Source organism: Drosophila elegans, unplaced genomic scaffold (genome assembly GCF_018152505.1).
Source record: "Drosophila elegans isolate 14027-0461.03 unplaced genomic scaffold, ASM1815250v1 contig_520, whole genome shotgun sequence".
Classification (NCBI taxonomy): Eukaryota; Metazoa; Arthropoda; class Insecta; order Diptera; family Drosophilidae; genus Drosophila; species Drosophila elegans.
The window spans coordinates 1,906,632-1,921,883 of record NW_024545903.1 but is presented as its reverse complement, the minus strand read 5'-3'; the positions used below and the strand labels follow the sequence as shown (position 1 = coordinate 1,921,883).

At 44.4% G+C, this 15,252-nt stretch overlaps 1 protein-coding gene across 1 annotated transcript in view; it reads left to right on the top strand.

Annotated features, from left to right (window-relative positions):
- The window catches only part of LOC108149074, a 48,930-nt gene that overhangs the window by 15,327 nt on the left and 18,351 nt on the right, over positions 1–15,252 (top strand). The window contains exon 2 of the mRNA XM_017276442.2: positions 5,927–6,590. Within this exon, the coding sequence (XP_017131931.1) occupies positions 5,927–6,590 (664 nt within the window). The remainder of the gene's footprint in view (positions 1–5,926; positions 6,591–15,252) is intronic.

The following is a 15,252-nucleotide window of genomic DNA, read 5'->3' as shown; positions in this document are numbered from 1 at the left end:
TCGAAGTCTGGATCTGGCTATCGCTCAAACTGATCGCATACCAAGTCCGGCGTATTTTGTCAACCGGTTTTTGGGCCATCGTTCGTCCCCTTCGCACATTGTCTCTGCTTATCTGCGGCTTTGTGGCATCTTTAAATGGCGTTTTTTCGCACTCGCCAACTCGATGCGGGCGTCGATCTTTCCAAGGGGGCAAAGGGGGGGGATGAGATCGGGAGCTTGGGAGCTTGAGAGCTCATGAGTTCGGTAGCCACTGCTCTGTTGCAAAACGTTCGCTGATTTTTAATTATTTTGCACGTCGCAACGATGTTCGCCATCGTTGAGTTTGGCCCATGTATGCTGCTGGCCTGAACGCTCGATCTGCTGCCTTTCGTCACTTCGATATTGAAACACTTAATCACAATTTCGTTAAGGACACAAGGCAGACGGACAGACAGACGGACAGACAGACAGACAGCAGGGACACACATAAATGGCAAAAGTCAGCGAAAATTTCAAAAATCTCATACAAATTACGAAAAGCGAAGAGACACGGAGGCAAAACCAGAGAAATCACGAAGCGCAGAGCCACGAAAATGATATTTCTACGCGCCGAATTCCGAATGATCGCATTCTGCTGCTGGCCGCCAGTTGCCTCGCTAGGGAATTTGAGAAACACGAAATGCGAATCTCGGTCCGCTGATGCTGACGCTGATGCTGATTGCCTCCCGCTGACGATGATAATTAATAACAGGGGCCCGGCCCCTACAAAGAGCATAAAAACGCTGCCAAACACCCAATCGCACGGCCAGCAAAAAAACCCAGAGTCTCGGCCAATGGAAATGGTAATGTCTCGGAGCGAGGCTCCTCCCGATAAGCAAAAAAGAAGACCGACCAGTCGGACATAATCTCAGACGGTGGGGAATGTCATTGTGTGGCTGCACTTAAAGGAAAATAAAGTGTCAAGTTGGGAGAGTTCCCCTGGAAATAAGTCTGGATGAAAGTCTGTAGTATTGAATACAATTTTAAAAACTAACTAAAAACTAACAATATGATCACGTCTTATTAAGGGTCGAATAATACTGAATGACTGTTTAAAGTTAAAAGCAATAACTAACCTTTTAACTTTTACTTGCTCAAAGCTCAGAGCAATACCCGACTTTTAAGTTTTTACTTTATTTTTAAATATGATAAAGATTTATTAAATGCACATAAAATTTAAATAACTTGTTCAAGAATACATAAATCATATACCCAAAGACATTTCTTGTAGTGTGTGCACTCAGTTCTCTTCCGATTAAGATCACATAAAAGAGATCTTCGATCAGTGTTCGCTGCTCAAGTGATCAACACTTTTGGAATACATGTGTGCTGGCTAAGCAAACTGACAGGGAACATGACAAGAACAAGGCCTTTGACAAGACACAGAAGATAGAGGAGCTTATCCACGGTTCCCCCAAAATTCCCACCGAATTCTGTCCAGGCAATTTTACCTCATTCTCACCAGCGATCAGTCGATCTGTCGATCAGCTCGATCCCGATTCCTATCCCGATCCCTATCCCGATCGAGGCAGTTGATCAGTCATTCCCATCACGCAGCACTCGGCACAAAAACAATTAATGCCTGGCAGAGGAGGAATCAAATGATATTTGGCCAAGGACAAGGAGACAGCGCCATGGTGCCAGGCGCAACCACGATTTATAGCCCAAGTGGAATGCGCCATACATCAGTCCCAGGATCAGAGGAGCAAAAACAATTTAGCCAGCAAGGAGGAGGCGCAGCAGTAGTATCTGCTGTCGATGATTAAAACACATTAAAAATCCAGTAGCCCCGCAGACTGAGCTTTTTGGTTTTTCGTTTTTGGTTTTTGGTCGCCTTTCCCGATGCCTCGGCCCCAAACTAATTTCATATTTTTCATGCAATTGATGAAATTCCATCAAGCCCCCAAAAAGCGACTCCTTTCTTGGGCAGCTCAGCTTCGGGACCATCTCCAGCTACAGCCACCATATGTATCTGTATCTGTGTCGCAATCAGAATCCCAGACTGTCCGTCTGTCCGTTTGTCCGTCCGTTTTGTCCGTCCGTTTGCTTGATGCTCGGGGACTACCTGTTGCGACGTGTTATTAGGCGACGTATTGACGACAAGCAAACGTCAACCCGAAACGTCAGCTCATCATATCATCGATTGATGCGCATCGCTTCCCGCTTCCTCCTTTTTCCCGATCCTCCCTTTTTTTGGGGGCCCATGTGCATATTTTTCGGGACTGAAACAGAAACAGAAGCCCTGTTCTGGAATTTTCAAAGGGTAGAACAAAAAAAAAAAAAACACCACGTCAATGTTGTTGGGCCTCTAATTTTGTGCAGATCCGAGAGTTGATGTCGCCCTCCCCTCGTCAAGGTGGTGGTGATATTTGTTAGTGTAAACTGTCCATCAGCCAAGTCGATGGGCCCTTCTTGTTCGTTCCGTTCTTCTTCTCCAGCGCACCGACGTGATTTTGCGCTTTAATGAGGATTATTAAATGCGAGATTATTATGTGCTGCAATTACTTTTCGCTGCCACTGTGCTCGTGGTTTCTTTTAGCTCTTTCGCTTCACTGCTGCTGCTGCTGCTGCTGCTGCTGCTGCCTTTTGCCATCGCCTCTTCATATTCGGGTTTTTTCCCCTTCTTTGATTTATTTTATTGAACCATAAAAATGTAAATTTTCGCGAGACAAAAGACAAAGTTAATCGTTGTCAATTATGGCCTTTGACAGGTTAATATTAAAATGTTCGGCTCGATGGGTGGAAAAGTGTGGAGGGTGATGGGCCCCTTGATTGGCAGCATTCAGCGAGGATGATCGGCTGGAAGATCAGGAGCGAGCCGAGTTGATTAATGCCCTGGATAGCTATTAATAAACGGATGAACAACAGTGTGGTGTGGTGTGATCGAGAAGGGATTAATTGGAGCTTATTTTTGTTTCATATATATTTTATAGTGTTTTTCAAGACATTTTGAAAGTTTATTTTATTCAAATACGTATCACACTGACACACACAAAGAGATATCTATAATGACTTTTTTTCTGGTACTGTTTCAACTGAATTTGATGATTGACTCTCAAGCTTTTAGTTCTCTTAGTTCCTTTTAGTTTTTTTCAAGACAAATTGATTAATTTACTTTTTTTCAAAAACGTATCAGTCTGGTGTAGACAAATAGATACCTATTATAACTACCCACCTGCCATTTTTCCACCTCATTTCTCTTGATGATGACTCATTCAGTTCTGCTGGAGGATCAGCGACTTCTGGCATTCTTCGATCAGCCTTAATGCCATGCATTTGGTGGCAGCCCTTGAAATGTTTGATTATTTCGCAATTTGTGGCCGCTGGCACTGCAGTTTCCGGCAGAGACGAGCGCCGTCCTCCCCCTCGGGCGGGATGCGGAAACAGGAATCCGGGAAGGGGGAAAGAGGAGGGAAAGGGGAGGGGGCACTGGGAGGCAGCACCTCTATTAACATAATCACAACACGAGTCGGTCGTCCGTCGATCTCAGCCCATTCGACGGCCAACCGAAAATTACGGCAAGTGCGAGCGCGAAGAATATACATATGGGTTTATGCGCGGAGATGGAGATGGAGATGGCTCGGCATGGGTAGATCAATTTTTCGGGAACCCAAATCACTGCAGGGCGATCAATTAAAATTTTTGATCGAATTTTCGTCAATTTCTTGACATGTGGCCAGGAACAGAAGCCAAGTAGCAACTGCAGAAAGAGTAAAAAGCGGACGGGCACAGGGACTGAGACAAGACGAGATCAATGTAAGCTGAAATTGTCGGCCGGAGGCCTTAGGCGAAGTTTGCTCAGTCTGCGGGTTCCTTTCCATATTTCGCTGCACAGCAAGAAAAATATTGATTAGGTATTCTCTGTTCACTAAATTATTTGGTTTTTTTCAAAATTAGTTTCTTTTGAAAGGCTTATGCACAGAAAAGTATTTATTAAATAAATTCCAATAAAAGCATTTGAAAAATGTCTACTTAAATGTAATACTTTTTCCGGGTTGCATTTAACTTTAGGTGTTATTTAAAACAAAAAGCAGATTAGATTACACATTTCTTTCTGTGCATTCGCCACAACCTCTTTTTCAACGGCTGCTGTTGCATAGTGAATGAAATTGATTAAAGCGTAAATGAATTTTTGCGGGCCTAAATCGCCGCTGATGGCCAAGAGGAAAAGGTGGGGAGCTGGCGATGATTATAACACAAGATCGATTGCTTGTCGCTGATCGCTAACTCGATGCGGCTACTGTGGAAAGCAGAGACGCCGCAGCAGCAGCTTCTCCAACTCCAACTCCAACTCCATCGTCATCTTCATCTCCATGGACGACCCAGACCCAGACCCACAGCCAGACCCCTCTGCTCTTATTAAGTTTCCGAACATGTTTTCGAAAAGGATCTTGGTATCGACTGCTGCTGTTTTTATGCCCTCATTTGACAAACTAGCCAGGGGCCACGATCGACCTGGCCCGGATCAAAATCTCGATGCGATGCGATGCCTCGGCTTCGATTTAAGTTTATCCGCACGATCAGCGCCAAAAAGCCGAAATGCCAATGCCATAATTTTTTGCCAATCCGCACGCACGGGATTGGGGAAAAAAAAACCGGCGGTATGGAATCCTTGGGCCTTAGAATCTGCTAAAATTCCATGCGTGCTCAGCCAGCATAAACGGTAAAAACGGTAGCCACAGCGAGACGCTATAATTATTGGGGTCGAATCGGGATGGCTAGTGGGAAAATGAAGATCCATGAGCAAACAGACAGACAGAGTTCGGTTCGCAGATGAGCTAGTTCTAAAGAATTTAGAGGGCTTAAAATACCAAATTTTCAAAAAAAAAAAAAATATATATTTTACGGCTAAAATAAATATCGTCTTAAGCGAATAGCTCAGCGTAACAAATATAACTTACTTACTTTCCGGTAAGCATTGTTCCAATAATGGGATATAAGAAATAATAAAAAAAACTAAACTTAAAAAAAAAAAGAATTTCAATTTATTTTATTTTAACGATTGGGAATCAAAAGTAAACGATTTTTACAAAAACTTAACTTTAAATTCATTTAATTTAAACCGTTTGGTACAAGAAAATTTTATATTAAAATTAATGAATCTATCATTGAGATTAAACTCATTTTAGCATATTAAATAAATTCGAACTAAGTGCTTTTAATACATTTTTTTTTAATTTGGTTCCTAAGAAGCTTTCCGAATGAATAATGTTTCCAAATGAATTAAATTATGGGATTAATACATAAGTCCCATTCTAATTATTTCAATCATTGCAAAGCCAATTATACACCACTAGTTGAATAGATCGGAATTCGGTCAACACTTTGCAAGGGCAGAGTGCCATCGCTGATTTCGCTTTGAATCCGAGAGTTTGGGTCCGACTCCGTCATCAATTGCCGCTTTGTGGGGGCTCGGACTTGGTCAGCGACTTGGTCTGTGTCTTGGTCTGGGTCTTCGGCTGGGGCATGTGTGTAGCATTGTGAAAGAGCTCTTTCTGCTCTTTAATGGACTGGAGACGAGAGCCACATTAATTTAGTTACGCTTCGACAACGATCTCGAGTCGGAGATCTGCGCATCATTAAAGACAATTTCGTGATTCGCCACGATTTGTGCAGCAAATTACTTGCTAAATTATAGAAAGCAAACAGTGCCCCTCTGCAGCCGGAGCTGTTGCTCACAAATCAATAGAAATCAACGCCTGTCAGGGCTGAGACGATTCTCATGGCCATTGTTGACTTAATCAATAAAGCGAATTTGGGTTGTTTTCTATTTCGCTTGGCGATTGATCGAATGGAGTGGAGTGGAAATTTCACCGGATCATTTAGCCGAGCAAACAAGCGACAAATGGAAAAGCTTGGCCCAAGTACTCATTGTCTGTTTTCCCTTTTTGTTTCGATTCTTTTGCAGAGTCAGGCCTTGGCCTTAACCAGAGCTGCCAACGCGGCCGCCGTTGTGGCCGCGGCCAATGCCAAATCGCCGAATGCCTCATCCGCCTCAGCCAGCCTGGCCGACTTGGCCGTCAAGAAGGAGCACTCACTGTCGCCGCCCCACAGTGTGGGTGTGGGTGTGGGTGTGGGTGTGGGCGTTGGCGTGGGCGTGGGCGTGGCTGGCGAGGATCAGCACCGCAGAGCCTCGCTGCAGGGTGTCCAGGAGAAGCTCACCCAGCTGCAGATGCAACAGCAACATCACCAGCAGCAGCAGCAGCATCAACAGCAGCAACATCACCACCAGCAACAGTCGCAACAGGCGGGCGGAGTGGGTGGCGAGGTGGCTGGGCGCAGGTCCTCCGAGGGCACCCCACCCAGCGGCCATCCGCCGGCGAATTCAGAGGGCCAGGCGCTCTCCTCCTCCACAGCCTCATCTAGTCAGAATGCCACCCCTAAGAGCGATCGGGAAAGGGAGAGGGAAAGGGAGCGAGAGGAGCGTGTGGAGCGGGGCAGCATATCATGCCTCCCACCGGCCGCCCTTGGAATGGCCGTGGGCGTCCAGCAGGCCCAGCAGCAGGCGGAGAAGCTCCTCAGCCATCCGGCCTTGGACTCGCGAAGGGAGTTCGACGTCAGCAAAGTGAATCGTGAGTAAAGAACGCTTTCATTATGTCAAATCAAATATATTTACTTGTATTTATAAAGGGAAGGGAATCCTGATAATTTAAAATATTTGGTATATAAATATAATCCGTATCTGAATAGCTGTAACTAGCTCACAAAAAAAGGAGGGTGGGTTAAGGGCCAAATGGATACTTTAAAAAACAATAAGGCTTTCACAAGCATTGTAAACCTTTCCCTTAATTTATTCTTTAGAAATAATATTAGTTTTGTGATCGACATTCCGTACAGAAAATGTTCAAAATATCTAATATTTTCTAAAACTATTAAAAGTTGCATTAAAAGTTATACAAACATTAATATTTTTTTAGCTTATATTAAGGAAGACATTTATGATTGCGTAGATTAAAAATATTTCAAAAAGTATTTTCTTTATTTTTTTTTTGTTTTTTTATGTTTTCATCAATGGTGTAATTACTGAGAATTTATGGCTTAAATATTAAATAAGTCGATTTTAAAAAACAAATCTGTCTGCTGAAGCATGCTCTACATTGAGGATTTGATAAAATAATTTAAATTGCAATGATTTCTAATCAATAATGACAAAGAGTAGGAGCAAAATATATAATGAAATTTACTATTATTCATAATCCAGTGCGTGATTATGTGTGTAATTAAAGGGGTTTGTGTGAGCGAAGGCAACTGGTGCGGGGAAGTTCTCAGACCACTTTAAAGACACATCTTTAATCAGGCCAGCTGCTGATGGCAAATGGAAATGGTCGAGGCATTTCCTCTGTCTCAACTCAGCCGGCCTAATCCATGAAAAGTTCATTTGATTTGCTCACAAGGCATTAAGCACGTATCCCACAGATACACAGATACACAGAAACATACAAGGGCACACGCACAAACAGACAAGTGGATACGTTCCTTGAGCAATGGCCGTGGTAATCTTGTTTGGTTCATCAATAGTTTAGCCATGGCCAGAAGTAAACCTGTGCCACCTCGATGCGGATGCATGCGTCGAGTATCTGCCGGATATAAATGGAAACTGTGAAGCCTTTTGCATACCAACGATATCAGCCCGAGCACGAGGCACTTCCTTGGCTCCATTCAGCCACAGAGACAGACACAGATACAGATACAAACACAGAGACATATACAGATACAACACACTCGTATATGCATCGAAATCCCCTGGATTAAGCATATGAAGCATTCATAACGTTTATTTTGTGTACGGATGTGTATCTGTATCTGTATCTGCGTCTGTTTGCGAGCAAACATTCACTTCTGCTTAGGAAGTGTGTACGTGGGTGGGGGGGTTTGAGGTTGAGGTTGGGTGGTTGGCTGTTTGGCTGGTTGGGTGGGTGCTAAGTGAGCACCCACTTGTGGAGTGAATCCCCCGAGGAGAATGCAGGCCAGGAAGCGTGCCTTGCTTTTGTTTACTCTGGCTTCAGTCTTTCGTCTCTCGGGCACTCCATGCGTATATGCAATCTGGCCGGATGTGTGGCAGCACGTGTGCTCTGGCTCAACAGGTGGCCTTTGACCACCGGTGGCAACTTGGTGGATGTGGATGTGGATGTGGATGTGTCACATGGCCAATTTGTGGCTTCACCTTCGCAGATAGTTGGCCAAACAATTGACTTGGCCGATAAATGTTGTTATTGTTAATATTTCAGGTTACCCAATACTTTAAGCTTTCTTTTCCAAATTCACAAATACCAAGGCTCGAGCCTAAAACCCACTGCAGCAGAGAGGATTTGATTTGAATTTTGTCGCTGTGAATTTGTGAAAGTCTCGCTCGCTTCGTGTGTGTGTGTGTGTGTGTATGTGTGGGTGAGTATCTGTGTAATGTGCTTTGTAGCATATTTTGAGGATTTGCACAACAAAACGTGGACAGAAATGGAATGGACTGGGATCCAATGGATGCCATATCCTACGACCTACGGATGGGGCTCAGTGCAGTTTGGTTTGCTTATTGTTGCCGTCATTTGGCATTGTTATTGCTGTTTTTGTTATTATTGTCATTTAACATTGCCATTGGCAACAGCTGCACATGTGTGTGTGTGACTCAGTGTGTGTGCTCACATGTAAATCTGTTTTATTCCGATGCGTTTTGTTGTGCATATTTCGGAATGTGTGTGCGTGTTTATTGCGCCTAAGCTGCTCAGCGACGCAACACGATATTTATCCTGCCGCACCACCCATCACAAACCCAAACTCAAACTCAAACCCAATCCCAGCACTACCACCCCCATTTTGGCAGCTGGGCTTTTCCATTTGGGACCAATTTTTATGTTCCTGTTTTTGCGATTCTGCTGTCTCTGCCGCTGCGTTTCGATTTATGCAGAGTTTAGTATGCAACATTTTCATACGTTAGCCTTAATAAATCCCCACCCGGCTGCACTTGTCAATATGCGCGCCATGGCTGTGGCTCTGGCTATGACTATGGCTCTGACTGTGGCTGTGGCTGTCCAGGCCCCTTGGTGCTTGCTGCAGTTGTGCCATACTGTTGGCACCTATAAGCCTATGCAAACACACACCCATGCCGGCGAGGCGACGCGCGCTCTGCAATTGAAAATCACTGCGCCTTAGTTAACGACACGTTTGTGGATCAACGCGTTTGGGCAACGAAAAACACTGGACATTGGACACACTGGCCCCCACTTGACCCTGCTATTGAATCATTGTTGCCTTTGGCCACCGAAAGTAGAGCAACAGCAGCAACAGCAGCGGCAGCAGCGGCAGCAGTAGCAGCTGCATCCGCATGTGTCATAAGCCAGGCGCCATACATACAGGACTCTGTGGACATAAGCATGCGCTCAAGGATTCAAAAAATGGTCACCGGCACCCGTTCGATCGGCTATTATGCAGATGTCATATGGGGCCGGATTGTATAATGAGATGGTGGGCACCGGCTCCGGCTCGGGCTCGGTCTGGGCGGAGAAGCACCGATAAGCCCTGATGGACGCACAAGTGTCGGCAACGCACTCACTTAGCTTCCGAGTTCTGTGGAGTGCTACCGGTAATCAGGCGCACACAAAAGCAACGCACTGCTCCTGCTGCAGGATAAGAGATACTCAAAACCAGAGCAGGAAGGAGCAGCCGGCTTCGCAATCACACGCAAAACTAGCTTCAACTTGGACTCGGAATCGAACTCGGACTCGGTATCGGAATCGAACTCCAACTCACCTCAGTCACCTGTGAGAGGAGTGGCTAAGCCCTGGGCCGATGGATCCGCCGGGGCGACAGGTGGGCGGTTGAGCGGCTGCAGCTTAAGTGTTAAGCGTTATGCACAGTGGCCAGTGCGGAACTGAATGATACCACTCACCTAAGCCGGTTCCCAGCCCACCATCACCCACTTCCCAATCACTTCCTAAAACCCAAAACCCCATCCTGGCATATGTGCTGACGCAGAGCATAGATGCAGATGCGGATACAGATACAACCTCAGATTGAGATACAAATTCGAATAAATGCCAAAAGCAACAGGAGGCAACATTTCCGAATTATAAGCAAAAAGGGATTGGCCCGGCCAACGACGGCAGCAACAACAACAACAACAACAACAGGAGCAGGAGCTACAGCATAAAAGCCGGTTGTTGCCACACACACACAGCCACACACACTCTGGCATACATTTAGCCAGGACATCGCCAGGAGCTAAAGGCAGGTGCTGCAGGTGATGCTGATTGAGTTAAGCCACCATCATCGAGTGCACTGCAAAATGCAGAGGGCCAACTCAAGAGTAGCCCTTCACTTGAGTGATATGTTTTGCCTGCCACGGAAAGTAATGCAATCAGGGATCATTAAGTTACTTAATAACAAATTTAAATTAAAAAAAAACATCTGATGATGTCATAATTAAAAGGGAACGTCATTCATCTTACATGTTTAACTTAATCAATATAAATATTATAAAAATATGTAAATAAACTTTACTTATCAGACATATTTTAACCTTCATATTAGATCTTAATTATATACTAATTTAAATTAAAATTTAATTTTAACGACCTTAAAGCACAGTACAAATTTTTCTTTGGAACAAATAGGCATGATCACGTATTTTTGGTAAGCTAAAATTACATAAAATTCCATAAGTTCAGCTTACTTCCATGCAAAGGATTAAATAGGCCTTAAAAATTAAACAAAAATATTTTTGATCAAATCATTGAAAGTATCCGAGTTTTATATTCATTTCTTTATACATTTAACCATTTGAAGCATTGCCCATTTCTGTATGTGTATCTGTGAAGGGAGATTTCGCCTCGATGGCTAGCGCCTCCACTTCCAGTTGGTCCTTTTAGCCCTGACACAAAGAGAACTACAAATTTTAAGGATTTAAATGTTGGGAGGGGAGCACGAATCGAACACTCCGAGCTGCCACATCGGGAGATGAGCCGGAGAGTCCACAATCCCCGCCTTCTGCCCTCAGCAACATGCATCTTGCAACCTCCAAACTCCAATCTCCAAACGTGCAACGTGTAACGTCCCCCGAGCCACTTGCAGCTCGATTCGAGCGGCTTAAGGATCTCTGTTCGTTTCGGTTTATAATCGAATAAATACTCCCTGTGTGCCGTGCGATTATCAAAACAGAAGTACATACACAAGCCACAGCGGCAGGAATAGCAACTATAAATCACGTGCATTAACTTTGAGCGCTTTTGTGCGAGTAAATATATGTGGAAGTGCGTATCTAATAATACACAAGTGGAATTATGCTGGCAGCACATTTGTAATTAGACAAGGACCAGGTCTGCCAAACGTTTCGATTATGAATATTAGAAGACTAGACATTTTCCCTTTTGGCAACAACAGCTGCAACTGGGATTTGCCATAAGCCTCCGACTGAAGGACACACTTTCTTGAGATTCTGTACAGGCATCCTTTACTATTTTATTAAGCCACAAGCAAATGCCAGAGTGCCAATTAACGCTTCTGCTAAACCGTTTATTTCCTGTCACTTAATATGGAATTTTCCCCATTTTCCCTCTTCGGCCCATTTAATATTCAACTTTAACTCTGCTTTTGCATACACACACACACATATAGGGTATTAGGGGAATTAGGAAAACCACCAGGCGAGAGCAACTAATGCGAATGCAACTGGGCGTTTTATAATCCGCAAGCGAAAACAAAATCATCATCATCAGGAAAAAGGGGAAAGGGGAAAGAGCAGGAGCGACCAACCAAGGACATTAAGCAAAAGCATCAAGTTTGCGACTTATCCTGCAACCTAAGCCTCCTGAACCCGGTGAACGTTCAGCCCAAAAAAGGGTAGAGTACGAAATACAGCACCCCATGTCTATCCCTCTCTCTGTCTCTCTCTTTCTATCTGCATCTAGCCATCTCTTTCGGCGACTTGGCTGCCTGCTTTGCATGCGAATTTGGCGCCAAAAACTTTCGAGTTTCAGCCCGAGTTGCTCGAGCTGAGGGCACGACATTATTTGGGAATCCCTTATCCCTTTATCTGGCCTTAGCCCTAATCCCATCAGACACAAATGAAGAGAAGTTTCACGTTTCGAGTTGCGTTGCCCCTGCTGCCCCCCTTGCCCCCTGCTACCCCTTCTGCTCCTGTTCCAGCTCCTTAAGCTTTTGTTTTTGTTCCTGTTCGTTCGCTTTTGCTTTTGCTTTTGAAGTGCTTTGGCAATGGCAACGACGTCGGGATTAGGCCGCCAGCTAATGCGTCCTTGTGCCTGTGTGTGTGTGTGTGCGTGTCCTTTTCCGTGCCTGTGTAGGTATGCGTGCGCCAGTGCCAGTGCTAGTGTGTGTGTGTGTGTGTGTGTGTGTGTGTGAGCCAGGTGGGTTAGACGGCGGGCCAGACAGTTGCCAGTTTTGGGAGCGAGTCGAGTCGAGGTCGAGTCTTTGGGGATGCTAATCCCAATACGACTGCCAATCCTGCCAAACTGCCGGCAGACAACTCGCAACTGCAGGCGATGTACTGCGAGAAACAGAAAAGGCCCGGATTTGCAGGAGATGAGAATTGCCTTGAGTCACTGAAAGTAAAGTTTGCCTTGACTCTATAGGTATAGAAAATGAGTACATCGCGAGAAATAATTCAATTAAATTAAATTGCATCAAACCCAAATCAATTAAACTTAAGTAAATTAAAGTTAAAGTTAAGTTATTTAAAAAAATAATATTTTAGGTTAATTTTAATAAATAATAATAAATAATAAAATATTAAATTCAACATGTACATGAAATTTATTTAAAACTAATGCTTGTATTAAATTAAAGATTTAATAATTAGGAATATAACATTTTAGGGTCTAGAAGCAAAAGCAAAAGCATTCATTACATTACATTAAATTTTATTTTAACAGATACATTTAAAAAATATTATAAACATAACATTAAAGTTTCAAGTAATTTATTTTTTTACAAAATAACCTGTTCTTAAGTTGATGTCTTAATAATAATAATCATAATAATCAAAATTATCAAATGTTTTCCTTATAATTAGTCTTTATTTATATCTTAACATTCCCGCACTCCATGGAAACATTTCTAGCTATAATTTCTCCCACTCTTACCTTTGTCTCAACAATTTCTCTCGGTGTGCCAGCAGGCTTTATTGATCGCGCAGGGGATTATCCAGGGCGCTGGCATATTGGCAGGCTGGCAGTCGGTCTGGCGATTGTCCATTTTCAATTTGTGCTCCACCAGCGATTCGGGAAAGGGGAAACGTACGTCGAAATATAGTGGGTTTGGGATGTATTGGGCAGTGGGGTGTGCGGAGTGGGCCTGTAATCCGTTCGAATGCCCAGCCAATGCTGCCTATAAGTGCGGATACATCTATATTCATACATATATATGCACAGCCTGCATTGCTATTGTTGTTGTTGCTGTTGTTATTGCTTAAAGCCAGTGGCTGTCTGGTGCTTTGTTGTTTTAGCCTCCATATGAATCATACGCAACGTAATCCCAATTCGTTTAAGTCACTGACAATCCATGGATGCCCAGGCAATGCCGCAACGCATCCACACGAATACGGACACACTCATTCAAACTCACACACTGTCCAATGCCAAATCGTCACCCCCCGCCTCCGCCCCCCTCCCCTTCCCCTTCCCCAACACACCCCCCATTACCATCCTCGATTTTCGTTGGGTCGAGCATATTTTCGCAATAAAGTAGATCCCGCATTAATCCCAACGATTTTGTGCTCTGGGCATTGCGTGTGCTTTATTTGTCCGAGTATTGGTGCCCGGTCCGTTCGTGCCTGGGTGTGTTTGAGTGTGTGTGTGAGGCTGTGTGTGTCTGTGTTAATCCTTAAACCGGCAGAGCTAAAGCTGCCCGCGTCGACGTCTCTGCCAACTGCAACCGAAAAAGGCCCAAAAGCATGCCATGAGTTCGAGTTTTCGAAGGGTGTGCGGTGGTTTTTTGGGCGGAAGGAAAGGGGGGTCATTGGCTGGAGTGGGGGAGGGGGCCCCACACAGCGACAGCAACGCACAGTGACAGCCCGCCCCCTTCCGTCCCAGCCCCACCCCCTTTTGGCCGCCCGCCCTTCGAGTCTCGGTTTGCGGATGAGTCGATGGCGACGGCTGCTGCTGCTGCTGCTGTTGGGAGATTAACTTTTTTCCATGCAAACAGTGGCGGGGTGACGGGGGATTTACGAGGGGGGCGCAGGGACGTGAGCAGGGGAGCGGCTGTGGGGGCTGGGATTTTGCGTTTGCGTTTGCTTTTGGTGGCCGTGTGGGCGAGGGATTTAATTTCGTGCGGGATTATTATTTCGGATTTAACTCTTCGTTTTATGGATCGCTTGGCATTATAATGAACAGCGGCGTCGCTGAATGGTCATGGGCGTAAAGGGGGGCATGATGTGAAGATAATACATATGAAAAAATTAAGGATGACATTTCGATTACAAAATGTTTTTTGTATATTATTATCATCTGCCAATATTCAAAGAGAATGATCACATAGTAATCCTTTTTGAATAAGACTTTTTAATTTTTGTTATATTTCTAAATTAAATAGTAAAATTTAGAACATTTAATATAACTTTGTTTCTAATTTGCTAATTTAATAATATGTTTGAACGATCACTTTGAAGATAATTTGTTATGGAAGTCGAAGAAAATGAATTCTCTAACGGTGCTAACATTGCTTACCCGCGATCGCAATATGATTCACATATTTTTCAGTTGTACTTATCTTCAAGCCAAATCCATTATAATCCAGCCACCCCCCTTCGGCGTACATCATCCAAACGTTAACCACTTTTTATGCGAGGTTAGCACGCCACTGTTCTATAACCCGCTTTGGCATTATAAACTCCGGTGTATTTTTATAACTAAAACCTTCGCATCGCCTGCGACAGCTTCAGCATTCGCCAACGGAAACTGTGAACCCGAATCCATTATAGCTTAAGCTGCTGCCAACACCAACACCCAGATACACACGCACACTCACACTCACACACACGTACAGCCGGGGCATTATCCCAAAACGAAATGACATCCCTTGGAAATTAATCCTTAATTCCATTCATTTCGTATAATCCCAGAGATATACTTTGATAAGCGTAATGCGGGGCCAGGGCTCAGCGGCAGAGCGAGTGAGATGGGGCTATCAAAAGAGAGAGAGAGTGAGTGGGGTGGGTGGCTGGCTGGCTCTAGTGTGTGTGTGAGTTGAGAGAGAGAGAGAGAGAGCCCAGAGCCCAGAGCCACATGTTGC